We start from the raw sequence: 27,399 nt of genomic DNA, 5'->3' as shown, positions 1-27,399 counted from the left end.
AAGAGTGGATATCTTCTTTCATGATTCTTAGGCGGATTTTGAGTAGGGTGAATCTTGTCCTGATTCCTTTCCTAATAGAAGTCGGTCTCGTTCAGGCTTCTCGATTCCCTTAGTTTTCTATCATCAGGGGATTTTCGAGGTGATTTTGCTCGATTTAGTATCGAGATGTCTTCTCGACTCATCCACACAACTTGGGTATCGTTCATTCGACTCACCTCGATCGACGACTCGGGGTGAGCCTCTCCGAGACGTCGATCAATGTGTTAGCTTGGCTTCTTCATGCCACACGTCCTACCCTGGTGCCACATGTCATCCTTCTGGTGGTATCATCATATGCCCCACACCTTTTGCTCAGGGCAATTTGATTCGCCGAGTGAAGGTATGTAATCATTATTTGTACTTATTACTACGATGTTCTCTCGACCGCTAAGATCAAGGGCCTAGGTGAGGTAATATGAAGATTCACACCTCTTCTGACAGTTGATCTGCACTAGGCTCCTCCATAAATTTAGAGGAGTTGCTTCTTTTTTTTTTTTATATATATATTTTGGCCTTTTCGTCGGCTCATTATTGAACTTGTATGTTCGACCGCTTTTTTACTTGGATTTTTCTAAGTATTATGCCGAGCTTTCTGACTCTTCATTTTCACCTAGAATTTTCTTAAGTTTTTAAGAGGTGGTCGAGGAGGACTTCCGATCTCATTACGTGGAGCTTCAACTTGGCCATTTTCACTTGAATTTTTCCAATTGGTATGCCGAGCTAGGTGACTCTACACACTTAGAATTTTCCTAAGTGTTAATGTTTGATTAGAAGCATTCTCATTTTTTTGTCGTGTAGCTTTATTACTTGGCATGATATGAAGGTCTTCTTTCCTTTTCTTTTGTTATCATGTAGAGCTTTATTGCTCGCCGATATTCAATCTGAAGAGTTCCTTTTCTCGGCTATAAATTCTGTTGTTGTTCAGTATTTGCCTTTGAGAGGTTATCAAATCTCATTATATGTAAGTCTTCTTTTGACAATTTATAATGAATGAAAAAGGTCTAACTTTATCGATCATTTTTCATTAAATAAACATTACATTGAAGTATTGTTCCTCATCAATTACAAGGGATACTTGCAGAGGTTGTCGACATTCCAAGGTCTCATCTCCCTGAGTTTGTCTTAGTATTCCAGCTTGTAAGCCTTATCTTTCAATACCTATACTACCCTGAAAGAGCCTTCCTAGGTCTCCCTTTGTTTGCCATAGTGTTTTTTTGGTTAACTCCACTTTTTTTAGCACTAGGTCTCCTTTTGCGAGAGAGCTCTTGGTAGCTTGTATCTGAAGATGATTGTCATCCAGATGAAGTCCATGATCTTATTTTTGGTTATGGTGGCTAAGGACTTAGTTTCTACCCATTTGGTGAAGTAATCGACCGTAACTATCAATAACTTCGTTTGCACTTGCTTGAAGGAAGGCTTTGAGCATGTCAAGTTTTCATTGGGAAAAAGGACAAGGATTCTAAATTAGGGTCATCTTAGCTAGAGATAAGTGGGGTACGTTCAAGGGTGGAACTAGCATTGGGCTACAGTGGGTTGTAGCCTAGTGCAAAATTTTTGTTTATTTTAATGTTAGCTTTCGTAATCACACCCATAATTCTTTTTGACCTCCACTCTCCATGAAAATATGGGCTAGGCCAATAAAGTCAACTTTTAAAATGTAAAGATGGGCTAGGTCGCTTATAAAAAAAAGGTAGGCTAGGTCCACATGAGTATTTCTACCAATCATTTGAACTAGACTGGGCTTAGCTTATGAGATGCATAAGGGTATCCGCAGCAGAAGCTGTAAATGCAAACTCAATTGTAAATATAGAGTTTTTTTATTGAGTTTTTGAGAAAAATGGGCCTCCATCAGAGACTGGATATGAATCGCCATATTTGCAAATGCTACAGTAAAAATTAATAGTCTTGGGACCATAAAAATTTATTAATTAATCAAGAAATTAATAATTTACAAATTTTTACATTAATGAATAAAAAATTAATTTATCATGGTATTCTTTATTTTTTTACACAAGCATTATCTTATAAATTTAGCAAATTATTAATTTACCACATTAGCCCCAAGTCGGGATCAGCCAAAAATATTATTTAATCAAGATTATTAATTTATCGAGGTTATATTGTATATGGTTTTGTCTATCATGGATCATACATTCTTCTACTCCTATTAACTTCATATCATTTCTCATTACTTCAAGCCATGTCTTTTTAGGTCTTCATCGTCACCTCTTATTCTCTCCTATACAAATTCTCTCATTCCTCCTCACCGCCACATCGCTATCTCTACGTTGAATATGTCCATACCATCTTAAATGATTTTCTTGTAACTTATCTTCAATAGGTGTTACTCCTACCTTATATCTAATAATATCATTTCTTATCATATCTTTCTTAGTGTGACCACACATCAATAAAGTATTCACATTTCTATTACATGCATTTTGTGGATATGTTGTCTTTTGATAGCCCAACACTCGGGAACCATGTATTATTGTGAGCGTATGGTTGACCAATAGAATTTTTCCTTCAATCCCAAGGGAATCTTTCGGTCGCATAACACCCCCGATGCACTATTCCACTTACTCCATCCGTTTTTAATCCTATTAACTACATCATCAGTTATGTCGTCATCTTCTTGGAAAATTGATCCAAGATATTTAAAATTCTTACCTTTTGTTACTTCCCTTTCATCTAGTTCAATTGATTGATCGTTCCCTATTTATTATTGTGATGGATGAACTCACATGACATATTCACGATGAGGTACTTTGGTGCATGTTGTTTTATTTTGAATGGTCATATTGCTCGGCATTGTTACTATTATTAACAACTCTTGTATAAATACTTTCATTTTTGTTTTTTAAGAAATATATTTATGATAATTATAATAAATTCAATGTCCACTATTTTTCAGGACATTGTATGGATTTCTCTTAGAGAAATAAAAAATTAGATTTCAAATTTACTTGTAACGCAATCTAAGTTTTTTTTTACCAGCCCAATATTGTTTGGTTAGTTTTTGAAGCATGGTAATGAGAATGATCATTCCTTTAATATACATAACGACTAGGACAATGCTAGAGACTCCTAAAACACCTAAGACACCAAGATTTGTGTCTTGATCATAAGGATATTAATGAACAACCCATTATGAAAAGTATGTGGTGTTTAGAGAAGTCAATGGCTGAGTTATACACACATGACACAACATCTTTTACAAAGTCCAGGAAGAGTTTTGCCAAAGCCAAGTCTATATGACAACTATTGAAAATGAGACAGACTATATGTGCACAAACCATGTGAAATGTGTTGATAGGAGTCAAAGCAGGATAAGAACGGTTATTGAGAACAAGTCAATTAATCATATGACTTGTAGTTGTAGGAAATTTGATTCCTATGGAATTCTTTGTCGACATATCTTTGTGGCTTTCCCCAAAATGTAACTTTATAATCCATTACCTGATATGTATGTACTGTGTAGATGGATGAAATCTGCAAAGTGCATTGCATCATCTTTTTTGGGAAGTACTGTAGGTGATGGTAATGTTCACCATAGTGTTATTATACAACACAATGAATTGCGCAGGCTTGCTTCGAGTGTTGTTGATGCATGTTTGATCAATGCGGAGACACATAAATTCACATCCCATTCGTTACGACCTAAAGAGTATGACAATAAGTGATAGTGGAAAATCTTTTGCACCTATTGATGTTTCGAAACGAGTTTACAATGAACCTGCCAAGGTTAGAGCAAAAGGTTGTGGAAAAAGGCTTAAGGGAGGTAAAGAGATTGTTACTAGGAACAAGAGCAAAAGGCGTTGTAATGGTTGCGGGTTAGAGAGGCAAAAACATGACAAAAGGAATTGTCCTTATGTCAATTCTACATAAGTATCATTGACTCGTTGATATATTTGATTTTTTGTTCACCAATGAAATGTTGATATTCATTATAATTTTATGGTTGTAGGAATTGAGGAACATAATTCTGGATGATGAAGAAGTAGTGGTGATGTGAAATGGAACGTGTCCCCTCCAAATCACTTATCTTTGTTTTGTCTGATTTGAGTTAATAGAGATTGTATGAAATGGGAGGTAAATGTTGTTATGGAAAGCTATTGCTTGTGCAGGCTATTTGGCAGGTTTGTTTTGGACATTCTTATGTTTATTATTGGTGTTTATGTTTATTGTTTCATTTTTGCTATCTTGAAAGTCTCTTGTGCCTTAGTATCTGCTCTGATTGGGTTGGTCAGTTACTCCATACCACGAAATAAAAGTCACTTAATCCTTTGTTTTTGTCCATTTTGTTCATATGTGGATAACATTTTTTACAGGCTATTATAATCAATTCATTTAGCAGTAACCTTCAAGCTGTTTAGACTTTCCCACTCAACAGATTCAATATAGTGCATTCAGCACAACTAACAATCAAGCATTCCCAGGTAAACCAGTTCATTCATCAATACTAGGTCTCCACGAGCTTGAACACTCTAGGTTTGATAGGTATTACAACAAAAAGCAACATCATTAAGTACAGAATGCTAAACCAGCAAAATTCAAAGGTTGTAAGTAAAGAGCAGTGAGAATTCATATCAGATAACCCAAAATGGTACAATCTATGATACATTTAAGAAAAGCAATTAGAATTCATATCTGCTGCCAAAAATTCTCCTATCAGAAAGGATCATACATAATTCATATGATATACCCAAAGCTCTAAATTTTCATATCATGACAATTGAAAGTCATCCAAATTCCAGAATTTTGAAAACCTTAACCCTAAATTCTCTGGGTTCACGATCTCAACACCATCCACTTTCTCCATGGAACCATCCACCTGGGTTGTCGCCATCGTCGTGGTTCACAATGGTCGTTGGGTCGTCGCCGTCGCACCATTGTCATGGTGCACGATGGTTGTTGGGTCCTCGCAATTTGGAGAGGGGAACTGGGTTGAACCCCTGAGGAAAGGAGTTTGTTGGGTGATTTGAGGGTTTGGGGGTCAGGCGTAGATGGGAAGAAGAGAGGTGATTTCGGAAGAAGATGGAAGGGAAAGGATGAAGTCGAAGGAGACTCTGACGTTGAAGCTCAAAGAAGGATGAAGTTGAAGGAAATCGTCTCTGACGTTGAAGTTCGATTAGATTAGACGGAAGGATGGATCCAATGGTTGAATTAGAAGATGGATCCAAGAGATCCAATGGTTGGATTAGGTCCACAAACTTGGTCCACATAGGAGAAAAACTCTGCACAATAATGGTCCAAATATTTTTTAAGACTGTCTTAAAAAATAAATATGACAATATAATATATAATTTTATAATTCAATAACATATTACTTGACTTTATTTGACAAATTATAATGTAACTAAATTAATTATAAATCTAGATTCTAATAATATAATAATCTCAATATATTGTTTGAATGTTATAATAAAATATTTAACAATATATATAGGCTTCGTTTGACAAACAATTTGGTCAGTATTATATATTATAGCATATATTACAGATAATAAATGGTAGCATAAATGGTTCCTAAAATGCTAGTTGAAGTTTGGTGCAACTTTTGCTGGTAGCATATATGGTGTCATCATTATTGTGCAAATTACGTGTAGGGGTATTATGCATTTAAGTTGTAATAGATTTAAATAAATAGCAAAATAAATTGTAAATAATTTATAAAACTAATTATAGTATTATTAAATAAATAAAAAAGATTTAAAATATAGTTGATTCCAATTTAAAATTTTATAATCTGCAAATGTCTCATGCGTTGATTTTGAAAAAGTTATGTTCAAATGGGAATGACAATTTCGTCCAGGTAAGAATAAATGAGGATATTTACGTAATGTGACGCCTAAATTGTCTCGAAATGGTCGAATTTGAAACAATTTCAAAAGTGGCCATAAATTATTATAAAAAGTCTCGATTTTTGCATCAAATAATTGTTGTTTGGTTAACAAAAACAATTTATTGTTTAAAGACAATATATGGTTGACAAAACGGACAGATAATAATATGTATATTTTAATTTTAGATCATCAAAATATTCTCTAATCATAACTTATTTATGAAGAGGTGAAAACATAAACACATCAGGATATTTTGTTCAATAAATATCTTATTTCCATTCCAACAAATATTTTACATAGCTAATCCATCATTATTATCACTATTCATAATGCAACCGAAAACGTATTATTGTTATCATCATTTTCATTTTCATGTCATTAGAATGGATTTCTCTAAGAGAAATTAAAAATTAAAAATCATATTTATTTATTTGACAATAGAGTATAGACATGACCCAACCTACCATTCGTTTGGGCTTAAACCAATTTTTCTTTGTCTTCTACTTCGAATGCTAAAATTGTAGTTCACTATATACAACTTGAACTAAGATAAAATTCGAGTGCCAAATCTATATGGGCCAAAATTCGCATAAGCTCTAAGTTGGCCAAGAATCAAGCCCAGTAGATTCACTTACACTATCTTCTCAATAAGGCCTACATGAGTCATATAGTCGAGCTCAAAATGTTCACGGCCTAGGCTATCTTCTCAACAAGGCCCATGCGAATCATACAGTTGAGCCCAACAAACCCACAACGTAGGCCATCTTCTCAACAAGGTCTATGCGTGCTATACATTCAAGCTACAACCCATAGGCTTGTAGGCCTGGGCCATGAACAGCTCAACGTAGGTCCATGACCTCTATCACCCATCTATAAGCCTGTCGCCTATGAAGCACCTTTACCAACCCATGGTCAAACTGAGGCCTAGTACCAGCTCAGCATCCTCGTGCCCGTATGAGTAATGTGAGCCAAAAGTCTATAAATACAAAGGTTCTACCACACTTAAGGATCCAACTTTTGGAGGTATCTTGCTCTCTCTCTAAATCCTCTCAGTTCTCTCACTACAAATTCCTTAGCCATTTAACTAACCTGATCGTTAGAGTTTTCTTAATTGGAATGGTATTTAGATGAGGGAATGAGAGTGAGATTAACATATTTTCTTGTTTGGTTGATTTTTTAGGGTGAAATCCAAAACTCATTCCATCAACTATTCTCCCTTGTGGAGAATAGCCAAGTTGACCAAAATGGGTATTCTTCATATGGGAGAAAGAGTTTTAATGTCTAAAAGATTTTTTTACCCTTGTTATAAAATATTATTTTTATTTGTTAAAAAGAAAAAACGGTAATATGCAAATTGTACCATTAAAATTCTCACACTTATACGTTCACTCCAAATGGGACAAAAATGTGAAAAGTTTGTTCATGGAGAGATTTGAACAATTCCAAACCATCAAAGTGAATTGTTGTACTCTATTTATTTTTTTAAAATGTTTAACTTATTAGTTTAACTTCCGTGGAACATTCTACAATTATATTTTACCAAACATGATCATACTCGCCCCACACTCATCTCACATAGTTATGAACCAAATGCCCGTGATAATAATTAAAATAAAAACACGATTTTTTTTAAAAAAATATTGAATCAAAACACATGAATTATCAATTATGGCGTCAAATTTAAAGAGAAAAAAATGTCGTACGAACAAGGAAGCAGAGGGTCCAAACTTAACCGGCCAACTCGAACCAGGTGGGTTCGATGCGCTGAACCCGTGTGCGGCTCCGTTTTCAGTTTCACGGACTCGGCGCGCACAGCACATTAAGACAGAGAGTGAGTTCCAAGTGTCATAAAACATTTAATTTTAGGGATTAATTCATTTCTCGTTCTACTTTCTCTCTCTAAACATTTCACTCTCTTTGTCTCTGTCTCTCTCGCACATTTATCTGGTTCGGGGTCGCCGACCACCGCCAAATCTCTGCAAATCGAATTGCTATTTGTGCAGTCTCTATATATCTTATCACTTGCCAGCTACTCCCTCACAAAGCATATGCAGAGCAACATGTAAGTTTTTTTCACAGATACTCTTCTTGTTTCCCCATATATTCATAGATATACATACACGCCGCGCATATATCTCTATGCATTCGTCTTTGTGTGCATAGTTACTGTATACAGTTTGAATTTATTGGATCGGTTCACTGGCCAAAGAATGGGTTTTGTTTGTGCCTCTTTTTTTTTTTGGTTGGTTCAGCTCGTGGTGGTCGAAGTTATGTTTATGGATATGTTTAGGGTAAAATATTGTCTTTCTACCGATTCTATTTGTTTTATGCTTTTGTCCTGTCTTGTTCATATACTTGTTTGATTGAAGAGAAATGGTGGAGAGGAGTGGAGAAGATTATATAATCTTTTCTTTTTTCCATTTTACTGTATAGATTGGTTTTAGCTATCCTCTTTAATTTAGTTGAGAATGTGGGACATTGAGCCTAGGATTGCTACCAAGCTCTTGCTTTTGCGGCGGGGGACCTCAACGTAATTAAACTTATTATCAAATCGAATTCCTAAGTGGACAGTAATTGAGAATTTCTATTCAAGTGAACCAAAGAGTATAAGTAGTATTGTGATATTCAGGTGGAATTTCACCTTTTCTAGGTACTATTTGATGGTTCTAAAAAGGGATATTGTGTGATAACTTTAAGAATGAGGTAATTGCTTCGTTTGAAAAGTGATGCACTGGAGGTGAAACTACAGTAACAATAGACAGGAAAATCGAGACTTAAATGTGTACAATGAAAGACAAAACGAAATTGGTAGTATCTTGGGTTGATTGAATGACCACTAAAATTCTGCATTACTACGAAATGGCAGCTTACTAAGAGTCTTAAAAGGACTTTATATATGAGGTGTATGACAAACCATTTATCTGAAAGATCAGTAAAAGTGAAAAAAAGAATGGAAATCACCAATTTGTTTCACTTTCAGAAAAATCCAGTGGAAATTTTTTTACTATTCTTGTCCATTGATATCCTGTTTGTAGGTTATGTGCGGGAGAGATGTATTTTAGTTATACCAAGATTGGTAGTTTTATAGCAATATGTTATGTTCTAAGATACTGAAAAATTTCTTGCTGGAAAAACACATCTGGAAAAACAAAGAAGATAAATTGGGATTTCTTATGACAAATGTTTTTGGAAAAGGAGTTTGGATATTTAGATTTTAGAATATTCTTTAAAGAAATATTTTCTGTGGCTCTTCTTGCCATCACTTAATGTTTCATATGCCTAAAACATCGTCCCAAGGCTGACGCTTTCCCTGGTGGAAGCAGGGTTTGTCAAGAGAAATTGACATATACTTACCACTGCACGTGCCTGTTAATGGCGTTTACCTATGGGCCCTTGCTGGAAGCTCTGTTTATTGAAGAATCTTTATCATGAAGGAAGTATTGCATTCACTCATTGAATTGGGAGCTAGTATAAAGTGTTTTTTCTGTCTAACATAGTCAAATGTGGGATCTAGTTCACAATTCCTCCTTTTATATTTGAGCGCTCAAAGAATTTGGAATTGCAGAATTCACTCCTTTTATAGATAATGTTTGTCCACTTTGGGAAAGTCTATGTACGGTGGACCCCACATAGCTACATAATCCTCTCCGACCTTTGTGCACCAACAACTTGTTTATAGATGTATTTGGAGATCTGTGGATGTTTTGATGGGATACTATGGGAAAAATTTCTCCTAGATCTTTATTACTTTTGTCTTCTGGTTCATTACATTTGAAATTTGGTTTTGCTTTTCTCTCTGTCAATTCATCAATTCATCAAATATTGGCTTGGCACTGATGCATCATTTTCATTGAAATTCTCATTTCCTAGCTGGAATTTCTTGACGCTATATTTGTGACTTAGCTAATACTCAGCAATTTTGGCTCGCAATTTCACGATGCAATTTGAAGAAATCTACTGGAGAACCATCGCTGTTGTCAAATTTTGTGGAACTAAAAATTGCATTGTATTCGAAGCATTTCCGGTACTTGATATTGATTGAAGCTGCTATGTTAAAGTTCTGAATATCGGGATATTGGTCATAATATATTTCAAAGCAAACGTCTTTCATTCGGTTATCTTGACTGATAAAAAATTACATTAAATGTCGGAAGCTGATATGGCCGTCATTAAACCTGAGGTATGTTTAATTTTGCTGCTCTGTCAACATTTTTTTTTCAATGATCACTATATTTGCCCCAGCTCAGCCTGCAGATAATTAAATGGTCTTTTTTCATATGTTTCATGCACTAGAAGGAAAAGTTTTGGATTTAACATTTGTTGCTTGGATGATGTAAACAAACCATATGCTTTTCTGGTCTCAATCGAATCCATATTTACATTTACTGAGGTCAAGGTATTATTTAAAGAATCATCTTGGTAGGTGGTGGCCGAGCCAGGAGTGCCGGTTTGAATGGGCAACCTGACTTAACAAAATGAAACGCAATGAGAAACTTGAAAAATTAGCAAAGATTACCCCAAATCAAAACATAATTTGATGTTGTACTTATGTCTTATCATTTCTTTAACGGAAGTGTTGTACTTATCTTTTTCACTAATTACAGTGCAGCATAATGTATAAACAACTATTGTAGGTCTACAAAACTATCACTGATCATCTAACCAATACAATCTTAGTATCAAATCAAATACAATTTAGTAAATTGGAGTAAATGCTTGCTTACATAAATTTTTTATTTTTTATCAACATGTAGGGTTTTGGTTTTCATAGGGTTTAGGTTGAAGGACTTCCAGGATAGAAAGCTAAATGTTCCCAATTAGATGGTTAATACAATGGTTGATTTTAGGGTGTAAAGTCGCAGGAATTTATAAGATATCTAATCAACTGTGTGTAAACACTTAGTTGCATAGAGAATATAAACTTCTAATCCAATATTGAATTATGTCATAAAGCAAAATACTTGAAACAAAATGATTTCTGTAATTATTTAGTAATAAATGCATAAGAACCATATATGAACCGTATTGACTAGAGTGATGCTAAGCTCCAGCTGACTGAGATACCTGAAGGTTCTACAGTTCAAGATTATAATGTTATTGTTGATTGAAAGATTGCATGCAACTAGGGACAATTGATGGAGCCCTTGTCACTTATGCAATCCTTGAATTTTCTTTCAATGATTCAATGTATTTTCCTTTCACTCCCTTCTGAAAGCCTGATACTATTTTTAGAGTATTACCAGTCTATTCCAAATAAGATGCCAACGGCCATTGTTTTTATTATTTTATTGGTAGGTAGGTGGCGTCTTAAGAGTTGTTTAAGGACGGTCATACGACAGATCACATAGTTTTTCTCAGAAATAAGTTGATGAGATACCCTTGTATGCTTTAGTAATTGCATTGAGAGAATTAATCTTCGTCATGATATGTATATATATAATTGGAATCAAAAGTTCCCTTTCAGTTCAAGCCATTGAGCCCCTTCTTAAACAAGTTGTGAATGCTTGGAAATACCCTTAAAATATTTTTTCCTTAGTTAACTGTTATGTTTATGTTAAAGGTGATCCTTAACCAATGTTGCTTCTTAAATGCATTCTCAGTTGATGAAGTCCTATATCTGGCTTCAGACTGCCGATGGGTTAATTCAGCAGGTGGAACAAGAGGTTGCTATGTTTTGCCCCATGATATATCAGGAAGTTATACAGAAGGGCATGGGATCTTCCAAGAACTATGCCATATCTCTTCCACAACGAGTTAATCCTGCAATGCTGAGTCTCGTTCTTGATTACTGCAGGTTCCATCAAGTACCAGGTCACTCTAACAAGGTTTGTCACAATTCTGAACTCTCTTTTGTTTGTTGTTCGGCTGACATCGTTCCTTTTCATGCCAGTTGACATCACAAAACTGCCAAAGAATCGGGAGAATGTGGATCAAATTATGTGTCTTCTTCATAGGATTTGTTTTCTTCCGATGTTTGATTTTTTTTTCTTCCTTTTCCTTATTATACAGGAACGCAAATCTTTTGATGAGAAGTTTATTCGAATGGACACAAAGAGGCTTTGTGAACTGACATCTGCTGCTGACAGCCTTCAGTTGAAGCCTTTGGTTGATCTTACTAGCCGTGCTCTTGCACGAATTATTGAAGGAAAAACACCTGAGGAGATACGTGAAATATTTCATTTACCCGATGATCTTACAGAGGTGTCTAGTGCTCTTGAAAACAGTGTATTCTTAGCAAGTTTATTGTTCTATGTTTGTTTTTGCTTATACTTATTTTATTTGATCAGGAAGAGAAGTTGGAGCCATTGAAAAACACAACTGATGATCCACGAATCCGACTTTTGAATCGATTGTATGCAAAGAAGAGAAAAGAATTAAAAGAAAGAGAAAAGTTAAAGGTGTAATATGGTTTACATTCATTGTGGGTTTGAAATGTGAATCCAACATTATGCTGCCATAACATCTGCCTGCAATTTAATTCTGATTGCAATTGGGTGTTTATTTGAACAGAATGCTGGGACTGGAGAAGAGCATGTAGATGATCGCTCAGTTGATGACCTCTTGTCATTTATTAATGGAGGTATACTTTGTCTGCCTCCTACATTTTCTTTTAAGTAGATAAATGCCCTCACTGAAATTTCTTCAGATTGATGAGAAATTGGCAGAAGATTGGCTAACATATGAATTAATTTACCAGAAGAGTGGCTAACGCATGAATTTTGTCAATTTCTCCAGAATAGTGAAGCTTACCATCTAGGTTGTGTCTTATTCTTATTATTTTCTTCCATCCAAAAGCAATTGGCAGTATTGTTTCAGTTGGAAGGTAACCTGAATAAGGTAACTTAGTGGAATGAGAATGAGAATCTAGGATCAGCTGTAAACTCAGAGGTACTGGGTCGAATTTTGCTTGGCACATCTTAGATTTAAAATGATACCTGTCATTTGTGGGTGACTGCCTGTATCCTGGGATTATACTCTATAGGGTTGATCCAATGTAGCCCAAGTTCCATGTCCTAAGAAAAAAATCAATTTGAAGGTCAAACACCTCTTCATAAAGTGGAGGTGCACAAATCAAGGCCAGGATGTGAGCAGGATTGTGGGTTTCAGTTCTCACAAGACACCATATGATTGCCAACTGTTAAGCAAGGCAAGAGGCATTGCAATTTGTCTGCGATATGTCCTGAAGGTTTCACTTCTTGTTTGGTATAATTATGGTCATATAGTTCACTTCAAGATTTAGATAAAATTCACAGCTTTTAATTTCATCAAGTCAAGCGAATGGATTACAAGGAGGTGCAATGTCTCTCTTCTCTAGGTTTCATCTGAAATCATGGATTAAGATCAAGTGCAATCTTATAATTTTGCATTAAAAAAGATTTTCTTTTACCTCTGACATGTGTAAAATATGGATTTAACTTCTTCTCTTCTTTGTCCTCACTTTCTTCTCCAACTAGATATTCTGAGACCATTTAACCATTTTCCAAATTGCCGCCATGTCTTTCTTTTAGATTACTCTAACCAAAATCCCAAAGGTGTGCTCAACGGCATTCATCAACCACCCATTAGTTTTTTGTGCTGGCCATTGCATTTTGAGCCCCCCGAGTACTCCTATTGGGAAAATGAGAGAAGAAGTGGAATGCATGTCGATGGTAATAGGGATAATGAATTATCGAATACTCTTATACCAGGTTACATGCATCTTGTATAAGCTAAGAGGAGGATGATTTTGTAAAGGCCGTAGTTGTATAGGGTTTGCATTTATTAGATTTAATAGGGATTACTATAGTTTTTATTACAGTAAGTGCTTTTGGGTAAGCGGGTGAGGGAGTTTGTTCTATATATTTTCTTTGGTTTTGGAACCATTTTTTTATTAGATAACTTAGTCTGTACCCTGTAGAACACATGGCATAGCCTTATCTTCCATCGGACAATGTTTTACTTCGCCAACTTCCCAAACTTTATCTTGCATTTGAGTAAGAGCCTCAGTTGTCACTGCCAAACTTATTCTGGATTGTTTTCTTCTTTCGATGATTTTGAGAACATATGATAGCATATTTTTCACTAAGTGTGTGCCCTTCATCATCATCATTATGTGACTTTGTCCAAACTATTTGGGGTTGGCTGCATGAATCCATTAGAGAAAATTAATGAGAATCCTCCGTGAATTCTTGTTTGCCATCAATTCCTGTATAAGGCCATACTCTCAACAATTCCTATTGAAAATTCCTATTTTTCCTTATACTTTCTAGTCGTGTCTTTTAGGTATTCCTCTGACTTTTTACTGTCTCCTACATGATTTCTCTCAATTTTTCTCAAGATGTTATGATTACGAAAGTGATGGCAATGGTGATACCAATTACCAATGATGTTCCGATGACAGTCAAGTGATTTTGATGATAAGAACATGGAAGAAAAGATGGGATCATTGAACTTATCAGTCACCTGTGCTTGCCGTGTTATCCTGATTATTTATTTATATAGTTGATCAGAATATTCACATGCCGTTGTCCCTTTTGTGCTATTTTTTCAGGAAGGGGGTGTATCTTTTGTTTTATTTGATTTTTCCTTCATTTTCTCCTAATGATGAAGTTCTGTTACATATGCGATGTTCTTGGATGCTCTTATCAATATCTTTGTGGAATGAATATTTCTTTTTATTTCATCTTATTGTCTGTTTTTAGATTCTAAGATGACTAAAGCTTCAAAGAATAAAAAGAAGAACCGAAGAAGAAAGGAGAAGACTGCTTTGTTAAATGAATCCGTGGAAACAGACAAAATGGTCAGATTACACTGGTGCTCTCTATGTTGTATTCGTTGGAGTTCTGAATATATATATCTATCAAAGTTGTTAAGTGCTTGACTGTTTTGTTTCATACATGCTGCAGGAGACAAATGGTCTTGATTTTGTAGGCCATGATGTTGAGCATGGTATCGACTGTCAACTCAGTCCCAGTGAGTCATCAAAGTTTCAAGACGTGGAAGAAGACTTTTTTGCTCGTAAGGTAGAGTTTGATGATGTGGATATGGATGATGAGATTGACCCTGCATTAAAGGAAAAGATTGATAGGTGAGATCAAGTTTCCATTCCAGATCTATTAGGATTCACATGAAATTACTTTGTGCTCTTGTATTTTAGGTATAAGAGGTTTTGATGATTATGCATCTTAGATGAGGCAGAGGCATTTGTTTGAGATTTTAGTGGATGAATGTCTTCTGTGATTGGATTCTGGGACATTTTGGACTAGTGTTCTTAAGATTTAAATTAAGTAGGACTAAAAAAGAATACATGAAATGTAAGTTTAGTAAGAGCAAATAGGAGAACAAACAAACGATTGAATTAGGTGACATTTAAATATCTTGGTTTGATTTTCCAAGATGACGGGGACATTAGTGAAGATGTAGCTAATATGATTAAAAACGAGTGGATGAAGTGAAGGAGTGCATTTGGAGTTTTATGCGACCAAATGATTCCTTTAAGGTTGAAGGGAAAATTATGTAGGTCGGCTCTACGACCCGCGATAATGTATGGTTTTGTGTATTGGGCTATTAAGCGACAACATGTCCAAAAAATGTATGTTTTAGAAATGCGAATGTTTCGTTAGATGTGTGAACACACGAGTGAAGATAGGAAAAGAAATGAGATTATTAGATTTAAGGTAGGAGTAACACCAATTGAAGATACGTTGTGATAAAACCGTTGAAGATGGTATGGGCATGTACAACAAAAAGAGGTAGCGGTGCGGTGGTGAAGAGAATCAAAAGAATTTGTATAGGAGAGAGTAGAAAGTGAAGAGGAAGACCTAAAAAGACATGGCTTGAAGTAGTATGAAAGATATGGAATTCAATTGTAGTTGATGAAAGTATGATCTAAATAGAAATAAATGGCAGAAACGAATACATGTAGTGGCCGGATTTCCGTTGATTTTTCACATAGACTCATGTAGCCGTTCTCAACTATTGGGATAAAGGCTCGGATGATGATGTTCTTAGGTTTAGGTAATTGTATGGTACATAGAGTATTTTCAAATAAGGTTCTTTGGCTTGGACGAAGGTAAAAATTGACTCCTTTTGGGATATAATTGCCAGTAGTTAGCAAAGTTAACTCTTTTTTTTTCTGTGCATTTTAACTGAATCGCAAAATAACTATCTACAATAATGCCTTGCATTATGTCCTTTGACTCAGGGAGGTGGAAGATTTTGCGCGGAGATTAAAAATAGACTGGCCTGAAAGGATGCAAGAGATTCTATCCTTTGGTCAAGAAAGGAGGCCAGTGCAGGTTTCTCTTAATGGCAGCGGTAGCTTGAGAAAATAGGCAAGTATGTGCTTTTTTGCCCTTAAAACTTCTTGTAAAAGTTTCGTGATCATGAAATCGCATTTCCTGAAATATTTGACAGTGAAAAATCTCAGGCTGTGCGTGCTATCTGCTTTTTTCCATATGTTGGGCATCCGTTTTCTTTTATGTCTTTGCACCATTTTTAATCGGTTGTGGAGTTAATTGCTGGAAGCAGAATCAAAATTTTTTTAGTACCTTCTGAGATATGAGCAATTTTCTGTTGCTTTGAATATTTTGAACTATCTGCTCAGCAGTTCTTCCTCCAAGGGCCCCTTTTTTTTTTTCCAGTTCAAGATAAAATTTTCTGGTGTTATATTACTCTTGATTCCAAGTTAGGCTGACTGTCTTTAGCATCATGATTTAGTTGTATAAAATTTAAATTGCTCCTATTTCGGTTTACTTCCCACTTGTATACGTGTCCTAAATGATTTTTTATACGCAGAAATGAACATAAAAGACTCGACAGTTCCAGAAAGTTCAAATTCATCTTGAATACATGCTTCCTTCTTTGCCACACTATGCACTTGCAATCCTTCAAATTTATTATTGATTTTTCTGCCACTATGCTGCTGCAAATTTTCTGGGAGTTGCTATTTAAGAATCTCATAATAATACGTTTCTATGTTTTTGAGGTAGCATTGTGGAGACCATTTCAGTTTTCACCATGATCGAATCGGGCCTACATAACTCATGAAATTAACTTTTGGTGAGAGGATCATGCCAGATCCAGAGCAGAAATCATTAGAGGAACTTCAACAGTCCCTCTCGGCCAAATGGCTGGTCCAGTTTTGTCGGATACTTCTTCAGGTGGTCTATTGTGGGCCTATGAGGCAAAGATCGTGAATGTTAGATCACCCTGTAAGTTTCTTTAAATTATTATTTTTTTTCTTTTTTTTCCACAAAATTTTTGCCTTGCGGAGCTAGAATCTAGAATCGGCTTGGGGTGCAAGCTTTTGTATGAAGGACTAGAGATAAAAACGTGGTTGCAGCTGGTAATGCTCAATGGTCATAAAACTTGTATCAGATTACGTCAAATGCTGATACTTGTTCCAATAAACTAATAAGCAGGAATTTTTGTCATTTAATGACTTTGGCTTTCTTTTCGTTTTTTTGAAATATCGCTAACCCAGCCGATTGTTAATGTTAACCGAGCCACCTCTCGTTGGTACCCAATGACTTGGCTTTCTCAAGTTTAGTAAGGTTTGAGAATTACTTTGATATTTATTTTCTTTTCATATGCAAGACATACTTTTGTTTTGGCATCAAATGTACTCTTATGACCCGTAACTGGACTCTTTTCCTGAATGCATTTGCGTGCCAAGTGCATGCAAATAACAATGGTTTATGAACATGAGCTACATAATGGACGTTAGGGTTTTCCTTGCAGTTTGACAGTTTATACGGTACTGCTAGTTCTAGACTTCTAAAAATCAACTAGTAGAGGAAAATGCTAAAAAAAATATAAATTTTAAGTTAAAACAAATACTATATCTATTTTTTTAAAAAATATATATTTACTTTAATAATATAATTATAATCAAATTAGTATCACCATATATATGTTTTTAGTCAAGTTGGAATAAAGAAAGAGGGTTGTAGTAGGTCGACAACAAGAGAAACTTTGTCAAACCTATGAATACGAGTCAAAATGAGAAATCTGTTGGGATGTTCTAATGTGTTACACATTGCATTGGAACCCAACTGCAGCCATAAATGTGCGAGGGCTGAACGGGGTACCTCAATAGCAATGCGCTACATTGGACCCTGAGTATAATGATAAATGAGTGATGGCATGTTATGCTGTCTCTCGCAAGCAACTATTGTATCAGAGCCCAAATGTGGTGAGGCATAGGCAATGGTTTCTATATGGATAGGTTAGGATAAATAAACTATGGATATTGATAACATGTATTCTAAAGACATTTGTTAAGGATTCATACAACATATCACACATTTTCTCACCTAATTTTTTAAACTTAAAATACATATTTTTTTTAGATTTCAATGCACATTTTTTTATCCTTATCTAGTGCTCTAAAGGCACACATTATCATTTCCCATAAACTATAGTTCATGATTATGGGTAAGTTTCCCGGGGGGTGAGTTACGACTCAAAAACGCATTGCGTTTTGAGTTGAATGCATCAAAGATATAGATAATAAAATTTTGATAAATGACAAAAATTTGAGTGGTTGCGAAGTTACTTCAATGAGCTACTTAATAGCTATCATTGAGGGAATATCAAAGATCTTTCTCTCTCTTCTAAGAATAAAGATCCTTTGCATGTAAGACGTATTAGGGTGACTGAAGTTTAGGAAGTCTTAAGAAGAATGAAATGAGGTAAATCTATGGGACTCGATGAAATTTCAATTTAAGTGCGAAAATGCATAGAAGATGTACGTATACTATGACTAGCTAAGCTATTTAATCAAATTATTAAGATCGATAAGATGTCTGATGAATGGAAAAGAAGCACTATAGTACCTAAATACAAGAATAAATGTGATCCAAAATTGTAATAATTATAGGAACATCAAGCCTATCAAGCTTATATTGAACCTTTTCTCAACCAATTTGGAATTGTGTCATGTGAATGACTTGTGGGTCATATCAAAGTACAAACGGTTGGTTACTTTGTTTAGTCATATATTCAGTAGACAGCTCAGCAGTTGGGTTTTCCATGGACCAACGTTATCCTGTTGGAAGATTGAGAGCTCTCGTTAAAGATGCTCTACATTTTCTCAGACTTCGGCTACATGCTCTAAACCCTAATAAACTCAATATTCTGCAGAAGAAATCCATGCAGAAGCCAAGGGAAAATTAATTTTTACTAGTAATGGTTAAACAATTGAAACAATCACCCTCCCTCTCATTCACAATATCCAGCATTTAACAGCTCAAGTGAAAATTTCAGGACTCAAAACTTCAAGAAGATGAAGTAATCCATTCATATGGTCACATAACAAGTTGTTACAGTAAAAATGCTAGCATTAGAGAATTTTAATTTCAGATGGTCTCGGACTAGTCCCTCAATGGTTTTGGCTCGTAATAATACACTCATGCCTACATATACCAGGGGTTACATTTTGTGCACTGCATCCTAAGCTCAAGTGGCACTATATGTGAACATTAATTGATTATTCTACAAGTGTTACATCCTATACCTATATGCATGCATATTAAACTCCCGAGCTGCCGGTACTGACTATGACTAGCAAGCAAATATATTAACAAGAATTTATGGCATACTACAGCGACGGTTGGAGTTGGATGTGAGTGCAGGGCCCTCCCTCTGGTGCTCCTTTTGACCATAAAGTTTTGAGTTCACCTCTCTTCTTTCCCAGAGTCAGAAAAGTGCCTGCATCCACAACCAGAGATTTTTTTACTGGATATCAAACTAGTTCTCAGGGTTACTTTCTTGAATTATATGACCAGATGTTCAAAATGGTGCTTGACGATGATGGTGGCATCTGAAACAGGTTATACACTATACGCAGCCACTACCACTTACCAAGTGTGAATGGAACAATGTAAAGCAGAGCCGGCTGGCCATGTCCATCCATCATGTTCAAAGCAATGTAAGTGACAAGGAGACCTGCATCACAATGTATCAAGAAAAAACAAATTAGCGAAGGATTCTGATAGAGTCCCACATCGGTTAGGAGAGGGGAGGAAGTGCTGTATATAGGTGAGAGGTATTCCCTCTCCTTAGTAACCAAGCTTTTCCCATAGAAGGGCTTGGCCACAACCCCCTTGGGCCTTGGACTGCATGGTATGGGCCAGGCCCAATGGCCTGTGGATGGGTTGGGGCTTGGTTGTTGAGTGATGACCTATATACAGCACTTCCTCCCCTCTCCTAACCGATGTGGGACTCTATCAGATTCTCACTGATGTTTGCAACGCAATCAGAATTATTGAGCAACACGAGATATACACTAAACTGAAGCTCAATCTTCCAAAGAAGAGCCTCTCTATGTCAAATTCTCTTCAATAAATGCTAAACATTATCAATCATCCATGGAGGGAAGTGGCTTAAAATACACATACTTGGTACTTTTCAGTTGTGTCATTACACATTATAACGTTAACCCTCAATCAAAGTGGGACTGCAATATTCAACTCCATTAGTAAAAAGGTAAACAACTCTAGGTTACACCCTTACAACTTTACCACTTGGCCAAAATGTTTGCCTGTAATAAACTCCATTAGCGTCTTAACTAATCAAGCGCAAACCCAGTGAACTTTCATGGGCTGTTTCGATATTTTTCTTTTACTGCGTAGAGTGCATTGGCATTTCATAATGGATCCCTCGCAAAGTCATTTAATACAATTCTTCTATCCTAGTAATGCCCACAGATACACTCTCAAGTAGACATTGACACGCTGACAGTCAAAGAATAGCTGTAGCACATTAAAGCAACTGATAACCATATGAATACGGTGCATGTCTACTTTTTTTGTTGATAATTGCGGTGCATGTCTACGTTTTTTTATTGATGATTAAAAGTGAAACTTCTAGGTATGATTCTTATACCTAAACCATAAGCAGTCATCGCCCAAACGAAGTATCCCGCTCGAAAATTTCTCTTTGCCAGAAAATCATACCTGCAAAATAGCCAACCCAATAACTGGTTAATAAACTGTGGTGGCCTCGAGATTCTAAAGAACATTTCAAAAATAATAAAATGAAGAAAAACTTGAAATCGAAGAAATTTAACAACTGTGAGACCAAGCATTCTAGCCTCTTCCACCTCCCATAAGCATGGTGGTCAACAACTTTTGAAGTAAATGTAGCAATGAGTCACTGTTTTACTAATCTAATTGACGTAAATTCAGTGAGAAAACAAGTTACAGACTTCAAAGTTCAAACCTTAGTGAAAAAGCTACCAGCAATCCTGGTAATATAATATCACCAAACCCAATTATGCTGAACCCACCCCAGGGATCAAACATCCGTGGAATCTTCAGCAACATTGGAATACCATCCTCTCCACTCTTATCACCACGAGCTACCTTTAAAGAAGAAGTAATGGTAAAAACATGACTCATCAATTACTTTTGCAGGTGTGGATAACCATAACATCAGGATATAACAGGATACTTACCACTATCATCACACTCTCATGGAACAACAATTTTGATACGAAAACCCAGAAAATATCATACAAGAAAGCGCAACTGAGAAGAACTGTTCCAACCTGACTCCATTATTTCACGGTTCGAAAGGGAGAAAAACTGTCATCAGTTGTCAATGCTTTCTTAGTCACTAAAAAAAATGTATTTAAAACTAATAAGAATATTTAAGGAACATTTGTGGTGCCATGAGTTTTCGGAGGCATGATCCAATGTGGTTCAGTCAATAACCTATGCTTCAAAATACATATGAACCTTTTCAAATTAAATGAACAGAAATAATGATAAAGCCATATCATGGACCTTACATAATATCGAAAACCTGTTCTTTTATTTTAATGCATCTCAATGGGGGAAAAAGTTTAGAGATACCAAGGCAGTGACACCAAAAATATTTGAGAGGAGATAGATATGTAATCTCAGGCTAAATTTTTGTAATCATGCAAAATATCATTGCAAATGTTGTTTTTCAAAAAACAATGAACCTAAAAGTATGCGAGGGAGAAGAAAATTGTTTTCTTTGCGTTTTCAAAGAGCAATCCTCATAGAATGACATCGATGCAATACAATCGCTACATATTCTGACCCAGCCACCAGTTAAAAAAGGCAATTAATTGAACTAAATACCTTGAGGTTTGGTACACGAACAATCTGAATAACTGTGATAATCAATGCTATGCCCTGTATTGAGCAAAGAAATTAAGCTATCATTGTTTGACCTTGTTCCAACAAAAAATATTGTAAAATAAATGATCTAAAATTCATTCAGATCAGATGAGCCACCTCCATCATTTGAAGATAAGAAAGCAAATCAAGTAAGAATCTCCATCACAAGAGTCATGCATAGATGTAGATTGTCCTATATACACGGTCAGCAATAGGCAAGCAAGTTTGGAAGACAAGCTTAAGAAGTTATCTTTCAGAAGTACTAGTTTCAAGAAATTTGTCAACCAGATGCTCCATTTCAACAAAGACAAAACAGAAGAGGGTGTATACTAACAATATGATGGAAAATATGGTCTCAATGGCTGAAATAAAATGATAACTTGGGGGCCCAATTAGCTATAAGACCTGCATTTTGAGATACTCTAAAGTTACAATCAAAACATGACTGTCAATAAGGAGAGATAGGGAATGCATATTGCACAGAACTTTGATGACTAGGAGAAGCCTGACTGAATCCAACTATCATTCTGAAGAAATAACTCATCCGGTAACCCCATTTTACATTTTAAAAAATGAGAGCTCCTAGGCAAAAACTGAAAGTCTCTAATGCAGCTTGCAAAAGCCTAGCTATGGTCCTACTTAGACTAGGGCTGCCTGGAAGGTTAGGAGACCATAATGAATAGAAAAGACTGGCTAGCATGATTTCAGTCCTCCACTGGTCGATTCAACCAATCGAAACATATATCATCATTATCCAGGATAAAACAAATGGTTGAATAGTTGGAAAATGAGAGTATTCATTCTAAGATTACGCATTGAATATCTGGTATCTACTCAATGCTTTTTGCTGAATAATATCCCTGATTATAAGCAGCTTCACGTAAAAAGCAGCCAAAAAGGAGAACAACGGGAGAGTTGCAGATCAAATGAATTTGTTATGGGAAACACGTAGCATAACCACATGCAATCAAGTTCAGCAACTTAATATTCTTACGTAACCTCAGCATGGCATAAATAAAAGAAAACCAAAAACGATAATGATAATCAAACTTTTTCTTACAAGGATATCCTGACCAATCCAAGCCAACGAATAGCTTCGATAAACTGCCCAGAGAACAGAAAATGCAATGCAGAGGGGAGAAACGGCTAGTGTAAGATATGAGACAGCTCCGAAGAAGGGAACTTTAATAAACGACTCCCCAGCATGTCGAAACCTTCTGAAACTATATGTTTTTAGGAGTCAGTTACTTATTTGAGAAAAGCTTGAACAAAATAAAAGAGACATAGAACAGGTGCATGCATGCCGGTTGGAAGAATATATGTTCTCCTTGTTCAGAAAAGTAAATATTGCATACTTCTCACACAGAGATTTGGAAACAAAGCATAACACCCAGAACAATTGACCAACATAACATGTAAAGCTGTACTTATGCCTAACAAATGCTGACTTATATTGTTTGCAATCCCCCCACTGTCATCACCTTTTCTACCCTCATATACACAAACCCTTCAATAATAATGACGCAATGAATCTATCACTCAAAGCATCCTGCCACTTATATTGATATTCATGACAGTGTGAAAACCACAGTTTAGGTCCACTATTGCAACTCAAGTGGGTTGAACATTATTAGCTGAGTTATACAATCAGACAAATGTGAAAAAGGAAAAAAGAACAACAGCATATGCGAAAATATGGATAATGCAAGTACCAAGATAATAAAGACACCAAGCAAGTTTGGAGGCCCTGCAAGTATGAAGAGGCTACAAGGTCAGTATATGTCACAAATAGAATAAAAAAAAGTAATCTGAATTGAAAATTAGCAACCCATGGTTGTAAGTTGAGTAAAACCTTGCATAGAAGCATGTTTATTTCTAAAAAAATATGCATCCAGCATAGTCCTTTAGAATCACTTCGTTTAGGGGCGTACAAGTGAAAGAATTACACTAAGTGCAACATAATCAATAGGTTCCTTATGGTTTGAGTATGCACCTCGTGCACATACCAGAACAGAGATCCCCAATAGAGGTTTCACCAATATATCACTACTCATCATTCATAGTCCACAGCAACTGCCTTAACATGCTGTTTCCTCCGTCTCAAGTTAATTGCTATTACAGATCTAAAATACTCTATAGAATGCATCAAGCCTTTATCCCTTAAAGAGCCATTGTATTTGATGAAAGATTGAAGAATTCCAAGTATCAAGTCTTGCATCTCTAAAAACTTCGCCATATCATGCACGATAAGTGCACACATTAACTATTCATTCAGGAAAGAAGATTAATTCCAAGAAATTTATAACAAAATTGAGATAAAGCATCAAGTAAGGTATTCTCTATATCAAATTTCTTGGGCATTAATTATTAAATGTTTATATGATTCTACAAGAGCACAGACTTAGTCACATAATTAAAAAATTATATACAATAAAGAAACAAACCTCTGTGCCGCCGATGCAAAATAGAACCACCAGAACCTCAATGAACCAGAATGACATTAGTTTGTATAACATAACGAGAAAACAAGAAGCAATTATAACAAAGAGAATGGCTGATGTCACATTAATGTCCACAGCACCATTGGAACCAAAGCCATCCATATCTACGTCCGAACCATCCTGCAAGTATAGAATCATTCCGTACATCAGTTAAAAGAAATAAATTCCTAGCACCACAAAGGAAGAAACTTTTATTTTTTATCAATATAAAAAACTAATTACAAAATGGCCAAGATAACCTTTAAGAGCTTGTCCAGCTCTATAGCTGCTTCTTTTGCACTCCGTGCAGACCAGTAAGAAGCACATATTATAGTACTGACAGCCATCAACCATAAAAACACTTCTGCAACATCCACCGGTGGACGCCGAGGAGAGTATAGTTGCAAAGAAACTGAAGAAAGGGGATTGAACACATAGAAGGGCAAACAAATAAGTAGCAAGTTCGAAACAATCCAGGTCTAGTATCAATATCTTAACAACATGATCATCCAAAAAGATGAGAGGTGCTAGCCAATGTATACGCATACATGCAAGCAATGAAGCATACCCATGGAGCTGTTCTTTAGTAAATTTTCCAAGTTTGCACCAGCATCTTGTGGGAGCATGACAGTAGGAATGCCTATCTCTACATCACTCTCATTGGTTTCACAGACCATCTTGAAAAGTTCTGCAAAAAAAATCCAATATTTTAAAAACCAGAACAACAAGAGCTGGCATGATAAATGTTTATTGTTGCTTGTAATGATCAGAATGGCAAGAAGGAAGAGTTGTTTAGTTTACTATACTTAAACGGCAACAATTAATAAATGTAATTAATATTGTCAGAAGAATATATTTCTGCAAGATCCCAGGGATATAGGAAGAAAATAAGGGATGGTTAGCAGAAATTCCATCTCAATTTTTACCCACCACTTCTGCAGAGCCCAAGGTAGAAATGGCAAAAGTATTGTATTGTGACCAGGAATAAAAAAGGATGTTTAAAGGTGACGAAGTTACCTCAGAGATAAGGTATTCATGACTTATTACTATTTTGGGCATGTGTGTTGTTCAAAGTCAATATTTGAGATTGCAACTCTAATATAATTCTATACTTTCAGACAGGTAAAAAAACTGTAGAAATGGTTTAGACATAACCACAGGCAAAAATATTGGGCTTCCTACATTAATATTTTCCTAATGGAAGTTGAAATATTATCTAAAGATCGATTACTCAATCTTTGAGAGAAATATATATCCATTAGATGTCAAATTAAGCGGTGGCTGGTAAATGTAATATGTCTATGTCTATGGGTATGGACCTTACTTGACTGCACTAGGACTAGTGAAAGACAAAACCATAGTTCGTCGCCCACCAAGAAATGCAAAGAAACTCACACATACCTGTCTGATGGTTTATTATGATGATTGCTAAAGCACCTGCATCGTCAGCAATATTTGCCTTGGTTGTGAAGCTGCAATTACCTCGGTGTGCAAGAACGAACTCTCCTGAAAACTACCAAAAACAGGCAGTCCATGTTGTCAACATAAGGAAAGAACGCCATATAGCAAACAAGATAATGAATTCATGTGATATAAGAAATATAACAAAGGAAGTGTTCACATTTTAAAACCTTATTTTTCGGTTTGGTGCAGCCATCAGGAGGGTCTGATATAACAAGCTTAGTGTGATTGGCATGTTTCTCCTTCGATTCCAAGGTAGGACCAAAACGAGCACCGACACCAACATACTCTTCATCCTCTACACCATCCACCCACGTTGGGACTTTTACCTAGATGACAATTTATTACGGAGAATTGAAACTTCCTTTGGATCCATTTACTAAGCAAAAGAAGAGGTTCTGTTCTTCTTCCCACTACTAGTCACAAATACATTGAACATGAAGCTACAGTCTTCACATAATCCAACTCAATAATCAAGAGAACAAATATGCTAACCCAATTAATACAACTGTTAAAGAACATCAACAGCTATGAATGAGACACATATTTATTTCCCCAAATGAAACAACATCAACCAAAAAACAACTATCTTTCCCCCATTCTTTTAAGCAATAATGATGCTAAACAATAGTCAAAATTATTGACCTTACCAATACATCAACCACCCATTTAAACAAATACCTAAACAAGATCCTTCCCTTTATCTCATCAATTCCCCCCGTTTTCTCATCATCCAAACCGAATCCAAGAAGAACAAATAAAATGAACAGAAACTGAATTTACCAGTACGAAGTTGTTGTCGCAACCAGGCCTCTTTGGAGCGATATTGTCTTGGTGTACTATGTCCCCAGCTGACCCAAAGCGTGGACTTAACACCAATACTAAAGCCATAAACGCTACACATAAATCCATTATTAACATAGATTATTAAAAAAGCCTGTATTCGTTTCTTGAGAGAGAAATATGAATAGGGAAAACAAAGATTTATTAGGGTTTTAGAGAGAGAAAGAGAGAGAGAAAAGGTAGCTTGGTGAAGAAGAGGAATGAAAATGTGAAGACAGAGAGGTAACAGAGGGAGGGGAAAAGAACGAGGTTTTCTTTTTTATTTATATTTTAAATTTTTGTCAATGAGCCGTGTAAAAAACGCCGTGTGTGGTAACCGTTGGTTGACTGAACTTTGAACTTTCTTCTCAGTGGTTGCGAGTGCGATCGAGTCGCCAATGACGGCGCGTGTAGAAGGAGTTCCAACTGTTGTACGAAAGTAGAGTACGATGAAGGTGGCGGCTTGACGAGAGTTTTGAGTTAATACTTCTTTTTTTGGGTTAATACCCTACAAGACCGAAAGATATGAATTGCACAAATTTAGTATTCAAATTATTTTTTTTACAAGACCGAAAGATATGAATTGTTACAAATTTAATATTCAAATATTTTTTTGTC

General features: G+C 35.7%; 2 protein-coding genes across 4 annotated transcripts; one reads left to right on the top strand and one right to left on the bottom strand.

Annotated features, from left to right (window-relative positions):
• The first annotated feature begins 7,758 nt into the window (after window positions 1-7,758).
• Window positions 7,759-17,307, top strand: LOC119983341 (SKP1-like protein 21). The gene is made up of 10 exons (XM_038827014.1): window positions 7,759-7,947; window positions 9,800-10,065; window positions 11,486-11,710; window positions 11,895-12,086; window positions 12,173-12,283; window positions 12,396-12,465; window positions 14,567-14,664; window positions 14,771-14,952; window positions 16,069-16,202; window positions 16,856-17,307. Exons 2-9 carry the CDS (start codon window positions 10,030-10,032, stop codon window positions 16,196-16,198), a joined length of 1,044 nt encoding a protein of 347 aa, XP_038682942.1. The 5' UTR covers window positions 7,759-7,947; window positions 9,800-10,029; the 3' UTR covers window positions 16,199-16,202; window positions 16,856-17,307.
• A 1,814-nt stretch (window positions 17,308-19,121) lies between these two features.
• Window positions 19,122-27,046, bottom strand: LOC119984202 (signal peptide peptidase-like 4). Of its 3 annotated transcripts, XM_038828037.1 has the most exons (14): window positions 26,743-27,040; window positions 26,130-26,288; window positions 25,900-26,011; window positions 25,067-25,186; window positions 24,759-24,910; window positions 24,463-24,639; window positions 23,731-23,765; window positions 23,079-23,241; window positions 21,980-22,033; window positions 21,325-21,417; window positions 21,090-21,232; window positions 20,754-20,824; window positions 19,731-19,814; window positions 19,122-19,577 (listed from the first exon to the last, which is right to left on the bottom strand). In XM_038828037.1, exons 1-14 carry the CDS (start codon window positions 26,878-26,880, stop codon window positions 19,468-19,470), a joined length of 1,611 nt encoding a protein of 536 aa, XP_038683965.1. In that variant the 5' UTR covers window positions 26,881-27,040; the 3' UTR covers window positions 19,122-19,467. The 3 variants fall into 3 exon arrangements, with proteins under 3 accessions (XP_038683965.1, XP_038683966.1, XP_038683967.1); XM_038828038.1 differs by lacking the exon at window positions 21,325-21,417 and having other exon boundaries at window positions 19,231-19,577; window positions 26,743-27,041; XM_038828039.1 differs by lacking the exons at window positions 19,122-19,577; window positions 19,731-19,814 and adding an exon at window positions 20,321-20,665 and having other exon boundaries at window positions 20,698-20,824; window positions 26,743-27,046.
• Between the last annotated feature and the right edge of the window lie 353 nt (window positions 27,047-27,399).

Source organism: Tripterygium wilfordii, chromosome 18 (genome assembly GCF_013401445.1).
Source record: "Tripterygium wilfordii isolate XIE 37 chromosome 18, ASM1340144v1, whole genome shotgun sequence".
Lineage (NCBI taxonomy): Eukaryota > Viridiplantae > Streptophyta > Magnoliopsida > Celastrales > Celastraceae > Tripterygium > Tripterygium wilfordii.
This window is presented reverse-complemented; position numbering and strand designations above follow the sequence as displayed.

What these genes read in the sequence shown, in the direction of transcription:
- LOC119983341 (XM_038827014.1), top strand. Translation starts at nt 10,030, where the DNA reads ATGTCGGAAGCTGATATGGCCGTCATTAAACCTGAG. An exon ending in TGGCCGTCATTAAACCTGAG is followed by an intron (nt 10,066 to 11,485) that starts GTATGTTTAATT and finishes ATGCATTCTCAG; the next exon opens with TTGATGAAGTCCTATATCTG. An exon ending in TACCAGGTCACTCTAACAAG is followed by an intron (nt 11,711 to 11,894) that starts GTTTGTCACAAT and finishes CTTATTATACAG; the next exon opens with GAACGCAAATCTTTTGATGA.
- LOC119984202 (XM_038828037.1), bottom strand. Translation starts at nt 26,880, where the DNA reads ATGTTAATAATGGATTTATGTGTAGCGTTTATGGCTTTAGTATTGGTG. An exon ending in CATAATAAACCATCAGACAG is followed by an intron (nt 25,187 to 25,899) that starts GTATGTGTGAGT and finishes TTTTTTTTGCAG; the next exon opens with AACTTTTCAAGATGGTCTGT. An exon ending in TTGGTGTCTTTATTATCTTG is followed by an intron (nt 23,242 to 23,730) that starts GTACTTGCATTA and finishes AAAAACATATAG; the next exon opens with TTTCAGAAGGTTTCGACATG.